General features: G+C 45.4%; 2 protein-coding genes and 1 long non-coding RNA gene across 13 annotated transcripts in view; all 3 read right to left on the bottom strand.

Annotated features, from left to right (window-relative positions):
* Nucleotides 1–3,990: 3,990 nt before the first annotated feature.
* On the bottom strand, nt 3,991–5,650 carry LOC115344406. Its single transcript, XR_005932930.1, has 2 exons — nt 5,243–5,650; nt 3,991–4,447 (listed from the first exon to the last, which is right to left on the bottom strand). It is a non-coding gene; the product is annotated as an uncharacterized LOC115344406 (long non-coding RNA).
* A 2,724-nt stretch (nt 5,651–8,374) lies between these two features.
* Nucleotides 8,375–13,851, bottom strand: NAA20 (N-alpha-acetyltransferase 20, NatB catalytic subunit). Of its 5 annotated transcripts, none has more exons than XM_030021643.2 (7): nt 13,776–13,851; nt 13,667–13,728; nt 13,509–13,533; nt 13,330–13,420; nt 11,274–11,409; nt 10,125–10,270; nt 8,375–8,704 (listed from the first exon to the last, which is right to left on the bottom strand). In XM_030021643.2, the coding sequence occupies exons 2-7, from the start codon at nt 13,717–13,719 to the stop codon at nt 8,619–8,621; spliced, it is 537 nt and encodes a 178-aa protein (XP_029877503.1). In that variant the 5' UTR covers nt 13,720–13,728; nt 13,776–13,851; the 3' UTR covers nt 8,375–8,618. The 5 variants fall into 5 exon arrangements, with proteins under 5 accessions (XP_029877503.1, XP_029877504.1, XP_029877508.1 ...); XM_030021644.2 differs by having other exon boundaries at nt 8,375–8,414; nt 8,617–8,704; nt 13,667–13,821; XM_030021648.2 differs by lacking the exon at nt 10,125–10,270 and having other exon boundaries at nt 8,375–8,414; nt 8,617–8,704; nt 13,667–13,836.
* Nucleotides 13,852–15,243: 1,392 nt separating this feature from the next.
* RIN2 (Ras and Rab interactor 2) overlaps nt 15,244–19,199 on the bottom strand; it is an 81,625-nt gene continuing 77,669 nt past the window's right edge. For all 7 annotated transcript variants that reach the window (XM_030021640.2, XM_030021636.2, XM_030021638.2 and 4 more), the window contains one exon: nt 15,244–17,112. In XM_030021640.2, the coding sequence (XP_029877500.1) occupies nt 16,795–17,112 (318 nt within the window). In that variant the 3' untranslated portion in view covers nt 15,244–16,794. The remainder of the gene's footprint in view (nt 17,113–19,199) is intronic.

Raw genomic sequence — 19,199 nt, 5'->3', positions numbered from 1 at the left:
GCAGGGCTCCATCATGAGTAAGGGTTACTCGGGAGGACAAATGCCATCCCTCTGAACATCCCCCCTTCCTTCTCCTTCCCCCAGGTTTATATGCTGAGCATGATGTCATACGGTCTGGAATATCCCTTGGGTCAGTTGGGGTCAGCTGTCCCAGCTCTGTCCTCCCCCAACTCCTTGTCACCCCCAGTGTACTCGCTGGTGGGGTGGGGTGAGAAGCAGAACAGCCCTTGGCTCTGTGCAAGCACTGCTCAGTGATAACAAAAACATCCCTGTGTTATCAACACTGTTTTCAGCACCAATCTAAAATGTAGCCCCGTACCAGCTACTGTGAAGAAAACTAACTCCATCCTATCCAAAACCAGCACACGCAGAAATAAAAGTTAGAAAGTTAAAAGTGGTACAGGAAACACAGGAAAAAACTAAAAAATGGGGACAGAAAACTAGATAAACAGAGACATAGAGAGAAAATTTAAAGAGGGCGGGGTACGGGAAAGACAGGAAAAGAATAAAAAATAGGGACAGCAAACATAATAAATGTTGGCATAGAAAGAAAATGCAATAAGCAATGGCATTAAGACAGACAAGAAAAAAAAAAAAAGGATGGGTAAAAAAAGAGACACGCACATGGAAATATAAAATTTTAAAAGTGACAGGGTAAAGGACAGACAGGAATAAATGAAAAATTTGGATAGGGAGCTTGATAAAAATAGACATAGAATGACAAATGAAAAAGGAACAAGGTTCAGGACAGACAAGAAAAAATTTAAAAATAAAGACAGTGAATTGGTTAAAGTAGACATAATAGAAAGAAGAATTTAAAAAGCAACTTGGTAAAGGACAAGCAGGAAGAAAAAAATTAAAAATGGGACAGAAAACTGGATAGAAGTTGACGTAGAAAGAAAATTTAAAAAGAAAAAGGCATTAAGGCAAGACAAGAAAAATGTCAAAATAAGGGTAGGGTGATAGAGACGTAGGAAGAAAATTTTAAAAGCAGAGGCATTATGGGAAGAAGAAAAAGTTACAAAATAAGAACAGGGAGAAAACATACAGGAGACAGGAAGAAAATTTTAAAAGCAATGGGGTACAGGACAGGCAAGAGAAACAGAAAAGACAGACAATGAATCGGTTAAAGTAGACACAGAAAGAACATTTTTAAAGCTACGAGGTACAGAATAGACAGGAAAACAAAAAATGGGGACAGCAAAGTGGATAAACATTGACATAGAAAGAAAATTTAAAATGCAATGGCTTTAAGGAAAGACAAGAATAAATTAAACAATAAGAACAGGGGTACACGGCACAGGAAAGAATTAAATAATACCGATAGGGAGCTTGATAAAAGTAGACATAGAAAGAAAAGTGAAGAAGTGACAGCATACGGGACAGGCAGGAGAGAATTGGAGAATAAAGACAGTGACCTGGATAAAAGTAGCCATAGAAACAAAATTTAAAATTGATGGAGTATAGGACAGAAATTAAAAAATAGGGACAGAGAGTCAGATAGAGGGAGACATAGAGAGAAATTTTACAGAGTGACAGGCTACAGGAAACATAGGAAAAAAAAAAAATAGGAACAGGGATGGGAATAGAAGTAAACATTGAAAGGAAATTTACAAAGTGACAGAGTATGCAGAAGAAAGGGAGAAATTAAAAAATAGGGAAAAGGAGCCAGATAAAGGCAGCTGTTGAAAGAGAAATTAGATAGCAATGGAGTACAAGAAATATAGGGAAGAATTTTTAAAAAAATCAAGAAAGGGAGCCGGATAGAGGGAAACATAGAAGGAATTTTAAAAAGCAACTGAATACAAGAAACATAGACAAGAATTAAAACATAGGGACAGGGACATGGATACAGGACAACAAAGAAAGAAAATGTAAAATGTGATTGGGTACAAGAAACGCAGGCATATTAAAAAAACAGGGACAGGGAGATGGATAGAAGGAACCACAATAAGAAAACTTTAAAAGTGATGGGGGTACAAAAACCCCACAGGAAATAATGAAAAAATAGGGACACAGAGATGGATGGAAGGAAACATAGAAAGAAAATTTAAAAAGCAACAGGGTACAGGACAGAGGGAGGAATTAAAAAATAGGGAGAGGGAGCCGCAGAGAGGGAATCCTAGAAAAAAAATTAACAGGTGAAGTGGTACAGGGCAATGTTGGCAGAAGAGTAACAAGTTTCAGGGAGCCGGACGGGTAGGCGGGCTGGCGGAGAGGGGTACAGCAGCGGGGACGGGCAGGGATCTGGGGCAGGGCAGCAAAGATGGACCAAGATGCGCGGGAGAGGACGCGTGACTCGCCACAGCTCTTGGTGCCAGCAGGAGACCTTCACCACCAGCACGCTTCTTTCTCCGCCTCTGCCCCTTCCTCTTCCATAGTGCCGCCTGCCTGACCCTCACCCACTCGGCAGCACGTAGCGGACACCTCAATGCTCTTCATTCACAAGGCTTCCTCCATACATGGTGGCTCATGCACACAGTCGACAGAGCTGCCGAGCGCCCACCGCTGCGTGCTGGTGGCCTGCTCTGTCAGGCATGGCCCAGAGGGATCCTTCCTCGCCACAAGGACTGGCCGTTCCTGGCTGGAGGCACCTGCCAGCAGGACCCCCTTAGCCTCCCTCCTCAGCCCGTTCGCCTCCATCAGCTCCCTCGGGCAGGCTTGCCCAGGCAGCCCCCTTTACAGCCGGAGCCCCTTCACACAGCAGGGCCAGCTCCATCCCCAGCCTCCCTGGCCGCACCTGGGGCTGCCCCAGCCCATCGGGAACAGGGGCCGTTGCCAAAGCCCCACAGCACATCACCCCCTCCCCTGCACCTTGCCCACAGCCAGGGACACAGAGGAGGTGGGAAAAATTGATTCATTAATGCACGTAAGAAATCCTGGCAGTGAGTTGGCTACAAGGCTCAGTGCCCAAAGGCAGCAGGACGGGGGGATAAAAGGGAAGAGAAAAGCAGGAGGAAGGACAGAGGGACATAGAGGTGTGAGACAGGGAGCCAGAAAATGGGATGCTGGGAACAAGAGAGGGACAAGGAGCAGGACAAGGGTGTAGAGAGAGGAGAGCGGAGAGACTGAGCAAAACAACAGGGATGGAGGAATAAATAATAGGAAGCAGGGGAGAGAAGGGGAAGGGACTGGCAGGACAACAAGATGGACACAGGACAAGGGACGGAAAAATTCTAAAGTGATAGGGGAGAAGAAACAGCAAGAACTAGAAAACAGAAACAGGGAGCCAGGTAGATGCAGAAAAATTTCAAAAAGCAACAGCATACAAGAAACATAGGCAAGAACTAACAATAGGCACAGGGAGATAGAAAGAGAGAAATGTAGAAAGAAAATGTAAGAAGTGACAGGGTGCAGGACAGAGAGGGAAGAGTTAAGAACTAGAGACAGGGAGATGGATAGAGAGCAACATAGAAAGAAAATTTTAAAAGCAACAGGATACAAGAATCAAAAAGTAGGTACACAGAGCTGCATAGAGGGAGATGTAAGAACGAACTTTGAAAAGCAACAGGGTACAAGAAACACAGGCGAGAAATTAAAATAAGGTCAGGGAGACCGAGAGAGGGAAAGGTAGCAAGAAAATTTAAAAAGCAACTGGGTTTAAGAAACATATGCAAGAATTTAAATAGGAATGGAGAGGTAGAAAGAAAGTTTCAGAAGCGATGGCATACAAGAAACATAGGCAAGATTTAAAAAATAGGGACAGGGAGCATGATTGATAGAAGGAAACTGAGGTGGGTTGACCTTGGCTGGCCGACGGGTACCCACCAAGCTGCTCTATCATTCCGCCTCCTCAACAAGACAGGGGGGTAGAAAATACAACAGAAAAGCTTGTGGGTCGAGATGAGGACAAAGAGATCACTCACCAATTACTGTCACAGGCAAAACAGACTCGACTTGGGGAAATGAATTTATTGTCAATTAAAATCAGAGTATGATAATGAGAAATAGGAACAAATCTGAAAAAACACCTTCCCCCCACCCCTCTCCTTTTCCTGGGGTCATCTTCACTCCTGACTTCTCTGCCTCCTCCCGCCGAGCAGCACAGGGGGAGAGGGAGCGGGGGTTGCAGTCAGCTCATCACAAGTTGTCTCTGCTGCTCCTTCCTCCTTCACGCTCTTCTTCTGTTCCAGTGTGGGGTCACTCCCATGGGGCCGCAGGTCCTGCCAGAAAAACCTGCTCCGGTGTGGGCTCCTCTCCACAGCGTCACACACAGCGTCACAGCCTCCTTCGGGTGCATCCGCCTGCTCTGGCGTGGGGTCCTCTGTGGGTTGCAGGGGGACAGCCTGCCTCACCACGGTCTTCCCCACGGGCTGCAGGGGAATCTCTGCTCCGGCTCCTGCATCACCTCCCCCCTCTCCTTCTTCACTGACCTGGGGGTCTGCAGGGCTGTGTCACACTCCCATTTTCTCTATCCCAGCTTCTGCACGGCATTTTTTTAGCCGTTCTTAAGTGTGAAATATGTTCATCTGATTCGTGTCAATAAAAACAATGCTAGGGCCGCATAATAAAATGTGACCCTCACTGTATATGTAATCTTTAACCATTTTGTCGGTCCTCGTATAACCGCACACCAGGAGGAAACAGATGATATGTATATAGTTCTTTTTTGCCAGCCCAAAACTGGTTTTATTGTTAACTGCGCAGTGTTAAACAAGAGATCCTAGGGGAGAACTGAGGCATTTATCATAGTATTAAGCGAGGTTACGAACGGGGTGATCTTTAGTATGTACGAATAGAGGGTGTATTGAAGTGGCAGTGTGTAAGCAATCTGTTATATGCATTTGTTGTGGGGGGGAGGTGTCTGTTGCGAACTTGCTTGGGTTTTGATGGCCACAGCTGGTGCTGTGCAGGGTGTCGCCTGTTGCACAGGATGTCTGCTGCCATGCCCGAGCAGTGAGGAGCTTGGTCGGAGATACATTGTATAGAAGACCCCTCAGCCACTGAGGAGAGTTCGAGAAGTTTCTAGAACTGAAGACCCCTCAGCCAATGATGAGGAGAGTTTGAGAAGTTTCTAGGAGAACTACTGCACCTGCACAACCAGGAGGTGGAGAGTCTTTTGGAAGGACACCCCTAGTATGAATATGTAACTAATGTTAGACTATAAAAGAAGCTGTGTTGGTTTTCGTCTTGGTAGAGCAGAGGCTCCCGGCGTGCCCAGGGCTGTTTGCTTGCCTTTATTCATTTAATAAATTGTAAACTTTGATTGGAATCCTGTTTGAGACTAAAAATCATTTATCACATTAAGTATCACAGAGGGGCTACCAGCGTTGCCGGTTGGCTCAGCTTTGACCCGTAGCAGATCCATCTTGGAGCTGGAACTGGCTGTGCCCAACACGGGGCGAGTCCCGGTGTCTCCTCACGGAACCCACCCCTGCAGCCCCTGCCCGCTCCCCCGCCCCCGCTTGCCGCACAAACCCACTGCAACAGCGATCGGCTGCAGGGCAGAGAGGGGGGACTGAAAAACAGGGAAAGGGAGACAGTGATACAAGATGCTTGACAAGCGCTTGAGCGCGCCGCCGCGCTGCTCCCGGGGACGGCGAGGGCCGGGCCGCAGTACGGCGTTTCGGCCGCCAGGCGGCAGCACGAGCGCGGCGGCAGCGGCCAGCAGGCACCGCAGCGCCGTTACGGCGGACAGAACGGGCACCACACGGTGGCGCCTCTGCGCATGCGCGGCGCCCGAGCTGCAGCACCGGCTTTTGGGCGCCGGGCGGCAGCAGTGAGAGCGCGCCACTGCGCGTGCGCGGCACTCCACCTGCAGTACTAACGCTTCCTCGCTGGGCGGCAGCAGCGAGCTCCGCGACGCGAGAGCCACTGCGCATGCGCGTCCTGTTACACGCAGTAGGGCGCTTCTGTCGCGTGGCGTCGCGGTCCCACCGCTTTTTGCGCCCCCCCCCCCAGTGAAGCCCCCAGCGCCCGGCCCGGCCTCGGCACAGGCGCCCCCCACCTCCCCCGGTCCGAGGGGCGCCCGGCTCCGCTCCTCCCTCGGCTCCCACCGGCTCCGCCACGGCCACCCGGGACCGGGCAGCCCCCCCGCCTTCACAGGGAGGGGCCGTCGCCATCAGCCTCACTGCCCACAGCTGGAGCCCAGCAGGAACGGGGCGGGGGGGGGGGCATCGCCCGACCCCCACAGCACATGGCCTCCTCCCCTGGGCTCCCTCGCCCGGTGCAAAGGGAGCTCAAACGGTCCGGCGAGTGTTTATTCAGTCAAGCACCTAACAAGTGCCGGGAGCGAGTCCGCTTCGGGGCTCGGGCCCCCGATGCTCCCCCTGCCCCGGGACGTGTTGGCAGCCGGTCCCAGAGCCTCGCTCCTCGGTCCATCGGGGAACGGACGGCTGGTCGGATGGCTCCTGGAGCGATGGGCTGCTGGGCAGAGGCGAGGGCTGCCAAAAATGAGGAGCAGGGCACAGGACACTAGAAGAGAGGAGAAAAGCGGCAGCTGGCTGGACAGTGGAGGTGTAGCAAGACAGCATGAGGCAGGGAGCAGGACAGCAAGAGAAAGACAGAAAAGACAGGGACAAGAAAAAAGGACAGAGGCACAGCAAGGGGGGGAGGAAGGGAACAGGACAGAGATGGAGAAAGAAGCAGCAGGGATGGAGGGAGAGGCAGAAAGAGGGAGTGGAAGCAGGACAGAGAAAGAAAAATAAGGACAGGGAGCAGGCTGGAGAAAGGGAAAAAAAACCTGGGATGGGCAGCATAACAGAGAGGGATTAAAAAAGAACAGGGGCAGGGAGCAAGACAGAGAGATACAGTTGAGACATGACGGCACAGAGAGCAGGATAAAGCAACAGAGAATAAAAAAAGAAGAGGGAGCATGAGAGAAACTGGGGGGAAGAAGGACAGATAGAAGGACAAAGGAACAGAGGGAAAGAGGGTCAGGGAGCAGGACACTGGGATAGAATGAGAAAAAGAGGGGCAGTGAGCAGGACAGCAGTAAAGACGCAAGAAGGACAGAGAGAGAGACAAAGAGGGAGACGAGGGGGGAGAGAGACAGGGGCAGGGAGCAGCAGAGAGGGATGGAGAAAAGAGGGATGGGGAGCAGGACAGAGGGTTATAAACAGAAAAGACAAGGACTGAGGAGCAGACAGAAAGGTACAGGGGAAAAAAGGATGGCGAGATGGAAAAAGAAATAGGGTCAGGGAGCAGGACAAAAGGACAGACAGAGAAAAAGGTGAGGAAGAAGGAAGGAAAGATGGGGATAGGGAGTGGGACATACGGAGAGAGAAAAAGTAGGACAGAGAACAGGGGAGAGGAACTGAGTTATACAGAGAGAGATGCAGATTGGTACAAAGATGGAGAAAGTAAAAACAGGGACAGGCCACAGGACCTGCTTCTGACAGCCTGTCACTCTTGATGTCAATTCCATGGCCTCAAAAATGGGACATGGCACAAGACAGAGGAATGAGGGAGTGAAAGAAAAGGCACAGGGAACTTTTTTAAAAAGAAGAAAAAACAAAAGAGAGCGAAATAGTAATGGGGAACAGGATAAGGATGGAGGGCGGATGAAACAAGTGCAGAACAAGAGAGACAGGACACCAGACAGAAAGTGAGGAAAAAAGGGAAAGCTGGATACAAGGTAAACAGGAACAAACCCAGTATTTATTACACAGTGTAGCTAATTAAAACACAAATAATCTACCAGCTTGAACAGAACTGCTCACAATACTGGCTTAGCCTGTATCTCGTCGAAGTTAGCACGTTTCTTGGCAGGGTATGCAGGACTATAAAAACCCATAATAAAACATGGAGGGAGAAACATAAGATTTGATATTACTTAAGTCTTAATCCCAGTTTGTACGGTCAATTAATACTCTGATCACTGAATTTCATTTCTGCAAATTCTACATTAATCCATGCTTCTCCATTTAAAAAAAAAAAATTGCATCATCTCAGTGTCAGATATAGGGTTGTTCGAAGATGCTGTGAAGATAAGGAGAGATTTCTCTTTTGCAGGTTCTTTTGAAATCCTACACTGACTTTGAGCAAGAAGAGTATGAGAAAACAAGAAATCTTTACTGCAGATTACTTCAGCGGACATAGCATGTTAAGCTATGTATGGGTACCCAGAACACAGAATTTGTCTTGAATCTGGTCCACGGTGAAGAGAAAGCCTCAACTGCTTTGATTGTGTGGCTTTTTCAAATCAACAGTGAACCTAAGTTCAGTCCCATGCCTGTGCCATGAAGAGGGGAAAGATATTCCTACATTATGTATAATGGGTTTATTTTCTATGCAAGTATTAATACATTGCCTCCCCCTCTGTGGGTATTGTACAGTATTTTCATTGGTCATGAATTAATGCATTTGAAGAGTTTTTACTGTTACTGACTTCAGTTATTTTTGGTTTGAAAGAAAACCAAGAAAACGCCATACGTGAGGTAATTCCATTTTAATAGTCTCTGAATTTCCAATATCTGAAAGGAAAAATAATGTGGTAAGTGCAGGAGTATGCAGCCATTACCAACAGAAGCAGGATTAGTAAGCTTCTCAATATTGCTTTTTAATATTTCATGGGGAAAAACACTGAGCCTAAGATTTCTCATCCGTATGTTCTTGGAGGCTGGGGGAAGAAGGAACCTGATGCTCTTAGTAAGTTGCCTGAGAATCACAGCTTACAGTTACTCAATGTCTTCTGGTCTCACAGGATGAGGCAGAGGTATAATTGATTTCTTCTCCGTATCTCTGGAAAGAGCTTTTCTCATATCTGTGACAAAAGAAAACAAAAACTATTATAATAAGGCAGTCATTGCACAATGTCATATTAAGTGAATTCTCTAGTACAATAAGATCATTTTTAATCAAGAAGATTTCATAGAATCATAGAGCATCTCAAGTTGGAAAGGACCCACAAGGATCATCGAGTCTAACTCCCTGCTCCTCACGGGACTACCTAAAACTAAACCGTATGACTAAGAGCATCGTCCAGATGCTCCTTGTACTGACAGGCTTGGTGCTGTGACCACTTCCCTGGGAAGCCTGTTCCAGGGACCAACCACCCACTCAGTGAAGAACCTTTTCCTTATGTCCAGCCTGAACTTCCCCTGATGCAGCTTCATTCCATTTCCTCATGTTCTATCGCTGGTCACCAGAGAGAGGAGATCAGCACCTCCCCCTCCGCTGCGCCCCTTGAGGAAGCTGTAGACTGCAACGAGGTCCCCCCTCAGCCTTCTCTTCTCCAAGCTGAACAAGCCAAGTGACCTCAGCCAATGCTCCTAAGTCTTGCCCTCAAGACCTTTCACCATCTTGGTCACCCTTCTCTGGACACACTAATAGTTTGATGTCCTTAATGTTGTTCAGCAGCAATGTTATCAATTGGAATGTAACACTGCATGAAACTCAACTGAACAGAAAGGAAATGGCAGGCTAAAAGGACAAATACATGATTTAAGGCATCTGCAACAATGGTAGCTGTCTGCCTGTAGCTCCTGTATTTCAGAGTACTCCTGCACATCAAATGAATAGTGCAAGAAAAAAAAGATGTACAGCATGGCCATTTAACCCTTTGGGGAAGATACTTAAAGGAAAGAAGGTCTACAAAGAGGAAGCAGCTGCTACCTCAGTTTTGTTAACAGAATTAACATTAACATACTTGAATTTCTGTGTTCCTCCCCTTTTAAATTGAAAATGCCACCCAATTCTTTGCCACTGTTGACCATCGACACTTGTAAATTTGTAGTTAGACATCTGAGAAAAACAAAAGTTTCAAGTCCCTCATATGGGAAGAAATGAGGAAAGCACTGCAATTCCTTCCCCAAATAACATTAGCAGGAAGCCCAGCCACTGGTTGTGAGCATTCCTTGGAAAGAAAAATTAGGTAAGAAACTACATTTTAACTTTCATCTTACCTACAGGGTAAGTGTCTTTGTACTTACTAATTTATTCTTGTTTCATAGGTTATTTTGCCACAAATGCTACAAAATGTGTAAACGGCAAGATTCAGTTTTGTAACTAACAGAATCTTCAGTAGGGAAAGCTATCTAAAGGCGTATACAAAAATCCCATTCATCAACAACTATCTGAACTTGTTTCATATTAAAAAAAAAAAAAAATCATATAAACCAACCCAGGAACCCTCAACATGAGAATCATTCCATTCTTCAACTTGAGGCAGAACAAGCACTTACCATAAGCATCTTCATCTGGCTCTCCACTGCTAGCAGAGTAGTACTCTAATACAGTCCGGTACACACTGTAGCCTAGTTGCTTATACATATTTACCGCAACCTGATTTGATACTCTCACAAAAAGATCGACGAAAAATCCACCCTTTCTTTGAAGAAATAAAAACCAAAAAATCACAGTAAGGAATAGCAGGTGAATGTATTTCTAAATAATAACCCATAACTTGTAATGAGACCAAGAGCAGGTCTGATGATGAGGTACACTAATCAAACACTTTTCACACTGTAACAACAGGTGCATTCCTTTACAAAGGGACAAATCCAGTATAGGCACAAATTTCATTTTATTTTTGTCACATGACCATTCTTTTACACCAGCCATTGGGTTCAGAATTATGAACAGAAAGAAGAGGACAAGCTAAACACCCACAAGCCTCATACCCGTAAGAAATTATATTTAAAAAAAAATCCACATTTTAGATTGCATTGGCTTAGGGACTGCATCCTTCAAAGTGCATGGCTGAGGAGAGTGGTGGAATCAGTCACAAAATTCAGTTGCCTAACAGGAGACAGCCCTTCTCCTCACAAAGCAAATTTTTCAAAACTTCATACTATTTTCCGATTTTACCAACTACAGTGGGGTTGCCCTACCAGCATGAGTTGGGGACATTTCTCTGTGGGTTCACTTCATGCTAAATTAAATGTTCTGCAGGTACAAGTAACCAAGCATGAGACAGAAAGTAAGCTAAGATACTGTCTGCCGTACAAAATTTGTTCCCAGATTGTGCCTGAGGGAATCGCACAAAGCCCACAATTACTAAACAAGTATGTTGGAGGCCCTACAGGAAACAGTGTTGATATTTCGTGAAGCTCTTCTCCTGTCAAGAAAATGACATTTTATACAGTATCTCTACTGGAATTCAGGCTACTTCCTACTCATTCTGGCAAGTTAGCTTTCAGAGAAACCTTGAGATTTTAAATCGCCGAGCAACATTCAAAATTTTTGTTCTCTACCTACGGGGAATTTCAGCGAATCAGAACACTACTTAAAGCAAAATTCTGGGTCTGTTTCGTGCAAATCAAATACCGAAGCCATGAAGAGGTGTCTGTAGAAAGATTACTTTAAAAGATAAAGATAAGCATAGTACTCACTTTTCTGAAATTTCTTCCAGTAGTTCCATCAATTTAGCGGCCAAACCCAGCCGTCGAAATTCTGGTGCAACAGAGAGAGCAGTAACGTGTCCATGCCACTCTTCCCTAGCCACAGAGCCTTCTGCTTTACCCATTACTGTGAACATACATAACATCAGCGCAGTAGCACCTTTGAAATAACACACCACCCACAGCTATACATCTTTACAAAGGAACCAAGCACTGTATAAACAAACATTGTGTCCTGGTTTAAGCCCAGCCAGCAACTAGGCACCACGCAGCCACTCGCTCACTCCCTCCCCTCCCAGAGGGATGGGAAGGAGAATCAGGGGGAAAAAAAAAAAAAGTAAAACTTGTGGGTTGAGATAAGAACAATTTAATAACTCAAGTAAAATAAAATTAATACTAACAATAATAATAAAAATATAATAATAATTGTAATGAAAAGGAATATAATAAAATAAAATAGTAATTAAAAACCCCAAGAAAAGACAAGTGATGCAGAATGCAATTGCTCACCACCCGCTGACCGATGCCCGAGCAGCGATCCGCCCCTCCTGGCCAACTCCCCCCAGTTTATATACTGAGCATGACATTCTGAGGTATGGACTATCCCTCTGGCTAGTTCAGGTCAGCTGTCCTGGCCACGCTCCCTCCCAGCTTCTGGTACACCTGCTTGCTGGCAGAGCATAGGAAACTGAAAAATCCTTAACTTAGGATAAGCGCTACTTAGCAACAACTAAAACATCGGTGTGTTATCAACATTATTCTCGCACTAAATCCAAGCCACACTGTACCAGCTACTAAGAAGAAAATTAACTCTATCCCAGCCGAAACCAGGACACGTTGCAATGATCGTGGTCAAAGCTCAAACAGGGATGTCTACATTATCATTCTGTGATTCAGCAACCACTAAAAACGTCATTTTGCTCAAGTATTACAGTAGTGTCTTGACTAGTGCAAAAAAAAATTAATTTTTTCAAATTCATTGTTTGAGGCATGACTTCCAAATGCAAATTTTAAGCAACTCTTGTGAGTCTTTAACTGAGCGGAATTCAGGATCTGACTAAAATAGTGGAGGAACAGAGGGCTAGAAGCCCCAGACTAACCATCCCAGCAACTACTGAAGAGTTTTGGTGACCATAGGGGAATAGAGCTTGGGAAGCTTTGCCAATGTGGCAACAGAAAGCTAAGGCCCTGTGAACACGGTATGTTTAAGGGAAAAAAAACCCAAAACGGGGCGGGGGGGGGGGGGGGGGGAGGGAAGTGAATGTTGTTTTGGGGGACTTCTTTGTAGTTCCTCTCCCATATATGCAGAGCCAAACCAGTATTAGTTCACTAATGAATATTCATGCTTCCACATGGTACTCTTATAAACACCACAGTCGTTGCTAATAAGCAACTGGTTGGGTACGGAGAAACCTTCTGTACAGCAAAAAGTTTAAGCTTTACTATGTTAAATACTTTATTTCCCAGGTCCCTGCAAAGACCCTTATTCTGCCCCGCACGCCCTCCCCAGAAGAGGGGAAAAAAGCCTGGAAGGACTAAACAAACCAACAGCTCTATGCAGAACGACTTCTGAAGACCACGACTATTCCACAGCAAACAAGCAACTGACATCCAGACCCAGAGCACTCCCTCACAGGACAATGTGGAACCCAAGCCCCGCGTTTTTACTCACTGATGACTGACAGCGTGTGAGATCGGAGCCGAGCGCAGGGACCCAGTTCCAGGATTACAGAAACGCTCGCACGCGTACATTCACGTACATTCACCCGTGTAACACGCGGGTGGACGTTACCACACTCAAGACTCTTTGCGGCGCTCGGAACACCAAACCGAAAACCGCTGCTCCGAGACCCACGTAACACCCTTTAGACACTTGTGAGGCGGGAAGGTGACGCGTAACGTTCCCCTTCCCTGCCGGGCACCTGAAAAACGCGAAGAGGAAGAAGAGCTCCCGCGTTATAACACCCCCCCCCCCCCCCCCGCCACGAACGCGCCACGCAGCGGGAGGCGAAGGCGGCTGGAGCAGCCGAAGCCGCACCGCACTCACTGTAACCCATCAGCTCCCCGCCGGGCGCCTCGGCGACGACGAAATACTCGGGCCAGTGGGCCAGGTACTGCAGGTAGAAGGGTATCCCGTACTGGGGCGCTGGGTTAAGGACCAAGCTGTCGCCGCCGCCGCCGCCCGCCCTAGGCCCCGCGCCTCCTCCGCGGCCGCCGGAAGGATACGGTCTCCGTCAGCGGGTCCAGGTTGCTGCGGGGCGGGGGGGAGAGCGACGCTCGCCACGGGCCCGGGCCGGGCCCCGAGGGGCCGAGCGGGGCGGGGAGCGAGCTCGGGGCTCGGGGGGGGGGCAGGGAGAGGAGCGCGAAAGGCGGCGGGCGCTCACATGTTGTTGAAGCGGAAGAGGTCGTCGCAGGTGAAGGCGCGGAGCGTCGTCATTATCGCTGCTGCCGCCGCTCCTGTTGCTGCTGCTGCTGCCGCCGCCGGCCCGGAAACGCTCCCGCCGCCCAAGGGCCCTTCCGCCACGGAGAGGCGGAAGCGGAAGGCCGCAGCGGCGGGAGGCGGTCGGAGCCTGGCTCCGGGGGCGGGGAGAGCGTGTGCGGCGCCAGGGGCGGCGCCGGGGGGGGCTACCGCTGGCAGCAGCGGCTGAGAGCTGGGTGCTCTCGGCCTTATCTTCCCGTCGAAAAGGGGCGGTCTCACAAAAACTCTCTACCAGACAGTATTTTACGAAAAATACAGCCTTCGCGCTGCTTCAGTAGCTTGATTTGGGTCACCTTCCCTTACCCCTCTCGCCTGTATGTCCCCAATCTTGGCAAGAGCTAGGAGCGCCGCACAGTAACTTTTTTTTTTTTTTTTTTTTAATCAGGGTACAGCAGGCTTTGTGCACTCTTAGTTTTCTGGTACTACAGAAATGGCCTCCCCCCCACCCCTGTAATGAATCCTCACCCACTTTGTGATACTGCAGCTCCAGCAGAGAAAGAACAATCCAGTGACTCTTAAGACTTGGCTGGAAGGCTGAGACTGCAAGGAAGGATGGCAGCCTTTAAGATGAAAACCAAGAAAAACAACATGGCAAAATGACAAGAAGTTAGATTTAATTCCAGCTGGCTGCAGGTGGCATTCTATGATTTTGCAGTATGTACTTTCTGTGAACTCACAAATAATCCCCCTAATGTAGTGTTAACTTTTCTATTAAGCCTCTTTCACTAGTAAGATTTAGGGATTTATTACCTCCAGCTTTATTCCCATTAGCCTTTCCAGTTACTTCTCTATTTCAAAAAGAGGGAGTAATAAATAAAAAGAGACTACCTCAACTATAAGCTTTTTCTTGCTTTTCAGTATTTCATAATATCAAACACCTCACACTGGAGAAGACTGAATAGCTTATTTTTACAAGTCCAAATTCCTTCCAAAGTTCTTGTGTCATCTGTTTCCTGGCATTATGAGAAGTGGGAAGTGTTTTGCACAGCACAGTGAATAAAATGTTCTAATTTTCAAAAGAAACAATTGCACAAGAAAAGACAGCGGAATCATCTTGAGGTGGTTTGGGCACGCGTTTCCCTTTTTGCACGCTTTGCTTTCCTTCGTTTCACGCCTGAAATTCTGAGTTTCTTAATACTTTGCCTCTCTGCCCCAGTCCTTCCCTCCCCTAGCAGAGCCACCATCACATGAAAATAGTGGAATTTTCTTTAGCACTGAACATCTGTCTTAACTTCACAAAGAAATGGCTCAGCAGTCAAGATACCTGCCTGCTTCTTCTACTGACTGTTCAGGTCAAGCACACTAACTAGATAATACTGTTATTGCATCTTTCCTTTGCAAACAGTTTAAAGTGGGCCGAACAGTATGAAAAGCAGCAAGGAGTATCAGAGTCTACTGACACACAAACATTCAAGTGTGAACCATTTCTTAAAACAAAAAGAAAAAACACAACCCAAAAACCACAGCACACAACATCCCAAATCATAGCTCAATATTACAATGTATTATTATGTGCAAAACTCACCATTTACAAAATGAAATACAAACATGTGCCAGGGGTTTCAGATACAGGGCAAACTGACAAAAATGCTACAGATCTCTGTATGTACAATACATATGCTGCTCATGACGTTTTTGTAATCATCTGCCTTACGTTGCGCTGCTCACACCAGACTTGGGGAGAACCCCATGTCCCTCTAAAAAGAATAGCCCTAATTGACTTAAGTAGGGTCCAGAGCGTCACCCACGGCATGGCCTATCTTGGACAAATCTATAGAACACACACATTTAATACCATTTTATCTTTGCATATGTAGGACTGACTTTCACATCTCACTCACTGAGTAACTTAGAACCATAAAATGCTACAACACATTCTTCAGTCCAAGACACGTTTTGATGTGGTGACAAGACTGTAAAAAATAGTTAGTGTTCTCCTTCACCTTAGTGATATATTTAATCCTCTGCTAACACAAATAGTATCTGGGATAGATGCTGTCAAATCCCTCCGCAAATCTACAATACTGCTTACATAAAAGTTCCTTACCAACCTCCTTCGCTTATTTTCTGCAAGGAGCCTGAACCAGCAGACTTAGCACATTTTAATTCTATATTAGGTTCTCTACATTCTTTCTCTGCCCCTTCTCTACATCCTTTTCTCTCAATTTCCTCTTCCAACTCCCTCGTTCTGTCTAAAACAATGCATATAAACAATAATCCAGATAACAGTACATCAAGTTCAGATGAAGGCACTGAAATCACCAGTGCCAATGTTACAATCTTCTTACAGATAACAGAAGTTTCATAAGACCTCTCCTGTAACAGGAAGAGAAACCAGAGACTTTTAATGCAATACTCTAAAACCAGCAAGAGATTTATTCTTGTATATTAAATGTTAAAATCACATGCATAATTATAGAATACTTTATAGTTAAAAAAATATTTCAAAAACCAACCCTGACAGTTTACCTGCAACTGCTATAAAATTTCTATGATATATATATATATATATATATATAAAAAAATGGTGATTTTCTGTAATTAAAAAAATTAGGAAAGGATGCAATCATCCAGGTAATTATGAGTTAACTGATGCCCTGCATCGGACAGTCTTGTCAAACTCATGCTGGTGAAACTGAGCTCATACCAGCCAGTTTACTGAAATACTTGTCTAGCGTACATATATTTAAATCAAAATGGCATTTGGCTAAAGGATGAGTGTAGGAAAATAGATTTTTGAACACTACAGCAAAAGACCTGCAGAGGGCCACAGTATAATATGCTTCAAAAGAGTCTGTGGTACAAGAAATTCAGCCTCATGTGCTGTTTACTCAAACACGCTGGTGGACTATTCCGCATAACTGGCCATATGCATGGTTTACATGGGTTTTTGTAAGCAATGCTAGGCATGTCTGCGTGTATTTTACTAGGCATTTATGGTTTAAGACCTGTTTTAGCTCCTAAGGCAGCCAGCCAACAAAGATGTTTTCAACAGTTAACAAGGAACAGAAATTAAATGATGAGTTGCTGGTTTTAAGAAGCTGAGTCATCGTTGTTTTGAAAAATGGCACCATATGGATCACTGTTAATGCGCTTGTAGACAAAGTGAAACACCTGGGGTTGCGGACGGCTGTGCAACTCTGCCTTAATTTTCTGAGGGTAGGTATCCTCTGTCAGTTGCTGCCAGGTGTCATCAACAAAAAGAAACAGGCTATATTCTTCTGGATTGTCCACTTTAAACTTTTCAGCACAAAGCTGACATACATCTTCGGTAGTGATATATGGTCTTACTAGTAAGGTCTTTCCTGTACATCCACTGTTAACTTCCTGGAATGCAACACGAAGATAGTTCTGTAGAATGAGAAAACAGACATCAGAAACTCAAAAAACCAAAACTCTGAAAACTGAGGAGTCAGCAACAAACAGCAAGCCTCTCCATGTTCTAGTTGTGAAACACAGACCAGTGATTCCTGTACATTATGGCCACCTCATGAATTGTGATGGTGGTGGTAAAACCGTGGCAAGCCTGTGGTGGGCATAACAGAAATTCATAAGCTGACATTCTCCTTTCCTTGGCTTACATTCTAACACTGCAATTAAGAGTAAATAGATACAGCCTTAAAGCCACATGGAAAACACCAGTGGTTTTAATGGGACTTGATGTTTGGCCATACTAGGAAACAAAATGCTGTGAAGCAAAATAAACATCTGAGGCAGCACGCCCGAGAGATGATGCTGCCACTGCTGGCTGGGTCAATACTATAGAACAGAAGCTTCACGCAGTATGTTAGTCAGAAGGAAAAAGAAAAAAAAAAAAAAAAAAAGAAAAAAAAAGCCTCTGCCAGCAGCACACAAGGGTGTTGATCTGCAAGTTACTGCACGATAAACTGTTTGCACTCTTACACTGCAGTATGCAAAAGGTAATCCATCCACATGTAGGACATTTTCATCGCATTAACCAGTGGCAATTTGGTATCTGAGCCTGATGTAACCAAGTTTCATGTGACAGCATTTTCTGGTTTTTAAAATAAGGCTTAGAGGGATGGGGAAAGAAAATTTACTCTGCAACATTAGAGTAAATCCATATGCTCTTGAGGCAAAAGCTGGATCTTTTTTCTCTGTTGAAATTGACGCATGCCCACAGCTCTGTTAACATGGATAAATTCTAAATATGCCCTACAAGGAAATGCAGTTCTACCTTTCAAAAAGCATTTAAAAAGTAAAATAAAAAGCAACAACTAGGAAAAAAAACCAAAAATGTGTTTTGGACACATGAACAAAGCAGCCTGGTGTCATGTGCTTTTTTTTTTTAAAAGAAATTAACTGCAATTAAAGACTCAAAAGCAGTAAAATTAAAGGAGGTAGAAAAAACAGGACAGTGAGAAAGACCTGTTTATTGACTGAGCTGGTACCTACGCTTGTATGCTGGATAAATTAAGCATGCTAAATCACAATGGTAGAAATTTACATTTCATAGAAACGAGCTGTTAAAAGCTAAGACCAAGAAGAATGTTCATATGACATAAGTTCCAAAGAGCACTCTTGTCTTTAATAAAGTATTTTTTGATAGCTTGCAGACTGAAACACTGAAGCTTCGCAACAGCACTTAAACCATTGGGACTGAACAAAACTAATCTGTTTTTGTTACCCAGCATGAAAAAATGATCAAAAAATCAGCCCTAGATAAGGCAAAATACACTACAGTTTTAATTTCTAATGTAGTTAACACACAGAAGACCTGTTTTTAAATGCATATGCTTTTAGACAGACCGGATTGCTTCAAGGAGAGGCTGAAGTTTGTACCAATGCCTGTAACTCACATACTAAATATCAAAATTATATATGCAGTATCAGAAAGTTGTACTTAGTCATCATCAAAATATGGGATTTTTTGCTTTTCCATCCTTTTGAAGAAGGGAGGATGAAGGCCTTGCAGGGCCCAAAAGCTGATAAGGCTGTGAGGCTGCATTACAGAAACTCAGTGATCACATCCTGGTTCAATGTGGGAAAGACGAGTTGCGCTTAAGTTGTGTTACACGTTGGCTGTGGGGAAGGTGCTGCATTTCAGAAATGCAGGACGTGGAGAAAGGAGACGGAAAACTGGCATTCTGAGCAGGCAGCAAAACGCTTGAATTTGTGCCAAGCATAGCCTGGAAGTGGTGTGATCTTACTGATTTGAAGCTCTCTTTCAAAAGAGACAACAGAAGCAGCAGCACTGGACACACTCTGTGCCAGCTCTTCCCCCACCCCCCAGCATCTTCCCACATCCAGCATGGCATCCAGCTGTACAATTAGCTTGGCTGAAGTTCATTTGCCGAGGAAGAGAAGGTGAAACAGAATACAAGATCCTGCTGAAAGAATCTTCTGTCATTTAGTCATCCAGCAGAAATACAAGATGATGAATTTTCCAATGAAAAGTGTAGTGTTTTGCTAGAAAG

The sequence above is a fragment of the Aquila chrysaetos genome, chromosome 8 (genome assembly GCF_900496995.4).
Source record: "Aquila chrysaetos chrysaetos chromosome 8, bAquChr1.4, whole genome shotgun sequence".
Lineage (NCBI taxonomy): Eukaryota > Metazoa > Chordata > Aves > Accipitriformes > Accipitridae > Aquila > Aquila chrysaetos.
The sequence above is the reverse complement of the archived record's forward strand: the minus strand, read 5'-3'. Positions and strand labels throughout refer to the sequence as shown.

Bases quoted from the DNA above. Each gene is read 5' to 3' on its own strand.
- NAA20 (XM_030021643.2), bottom strand. From the start codon at position 13,719: ATGACGACGCTCCGCGCCTTCACCTGCGACGACCTCTTCCGCTTCAAC. The intron at 11,410-13,329 runs GTGAGTGCGGTG...GTATGTTCACAG, and splicing joins CGGGGAGCTGATGGGTTACA to TAATGGGTAAAGCAGAAGGC. The intron at 8,705-10,124 runs GTAAGTGCTTGT...CTTTTGTCACAG, and splicing joins GCCAGATGAAGATGCTTATG to ATATGAGAAAAGCTCTTTCC.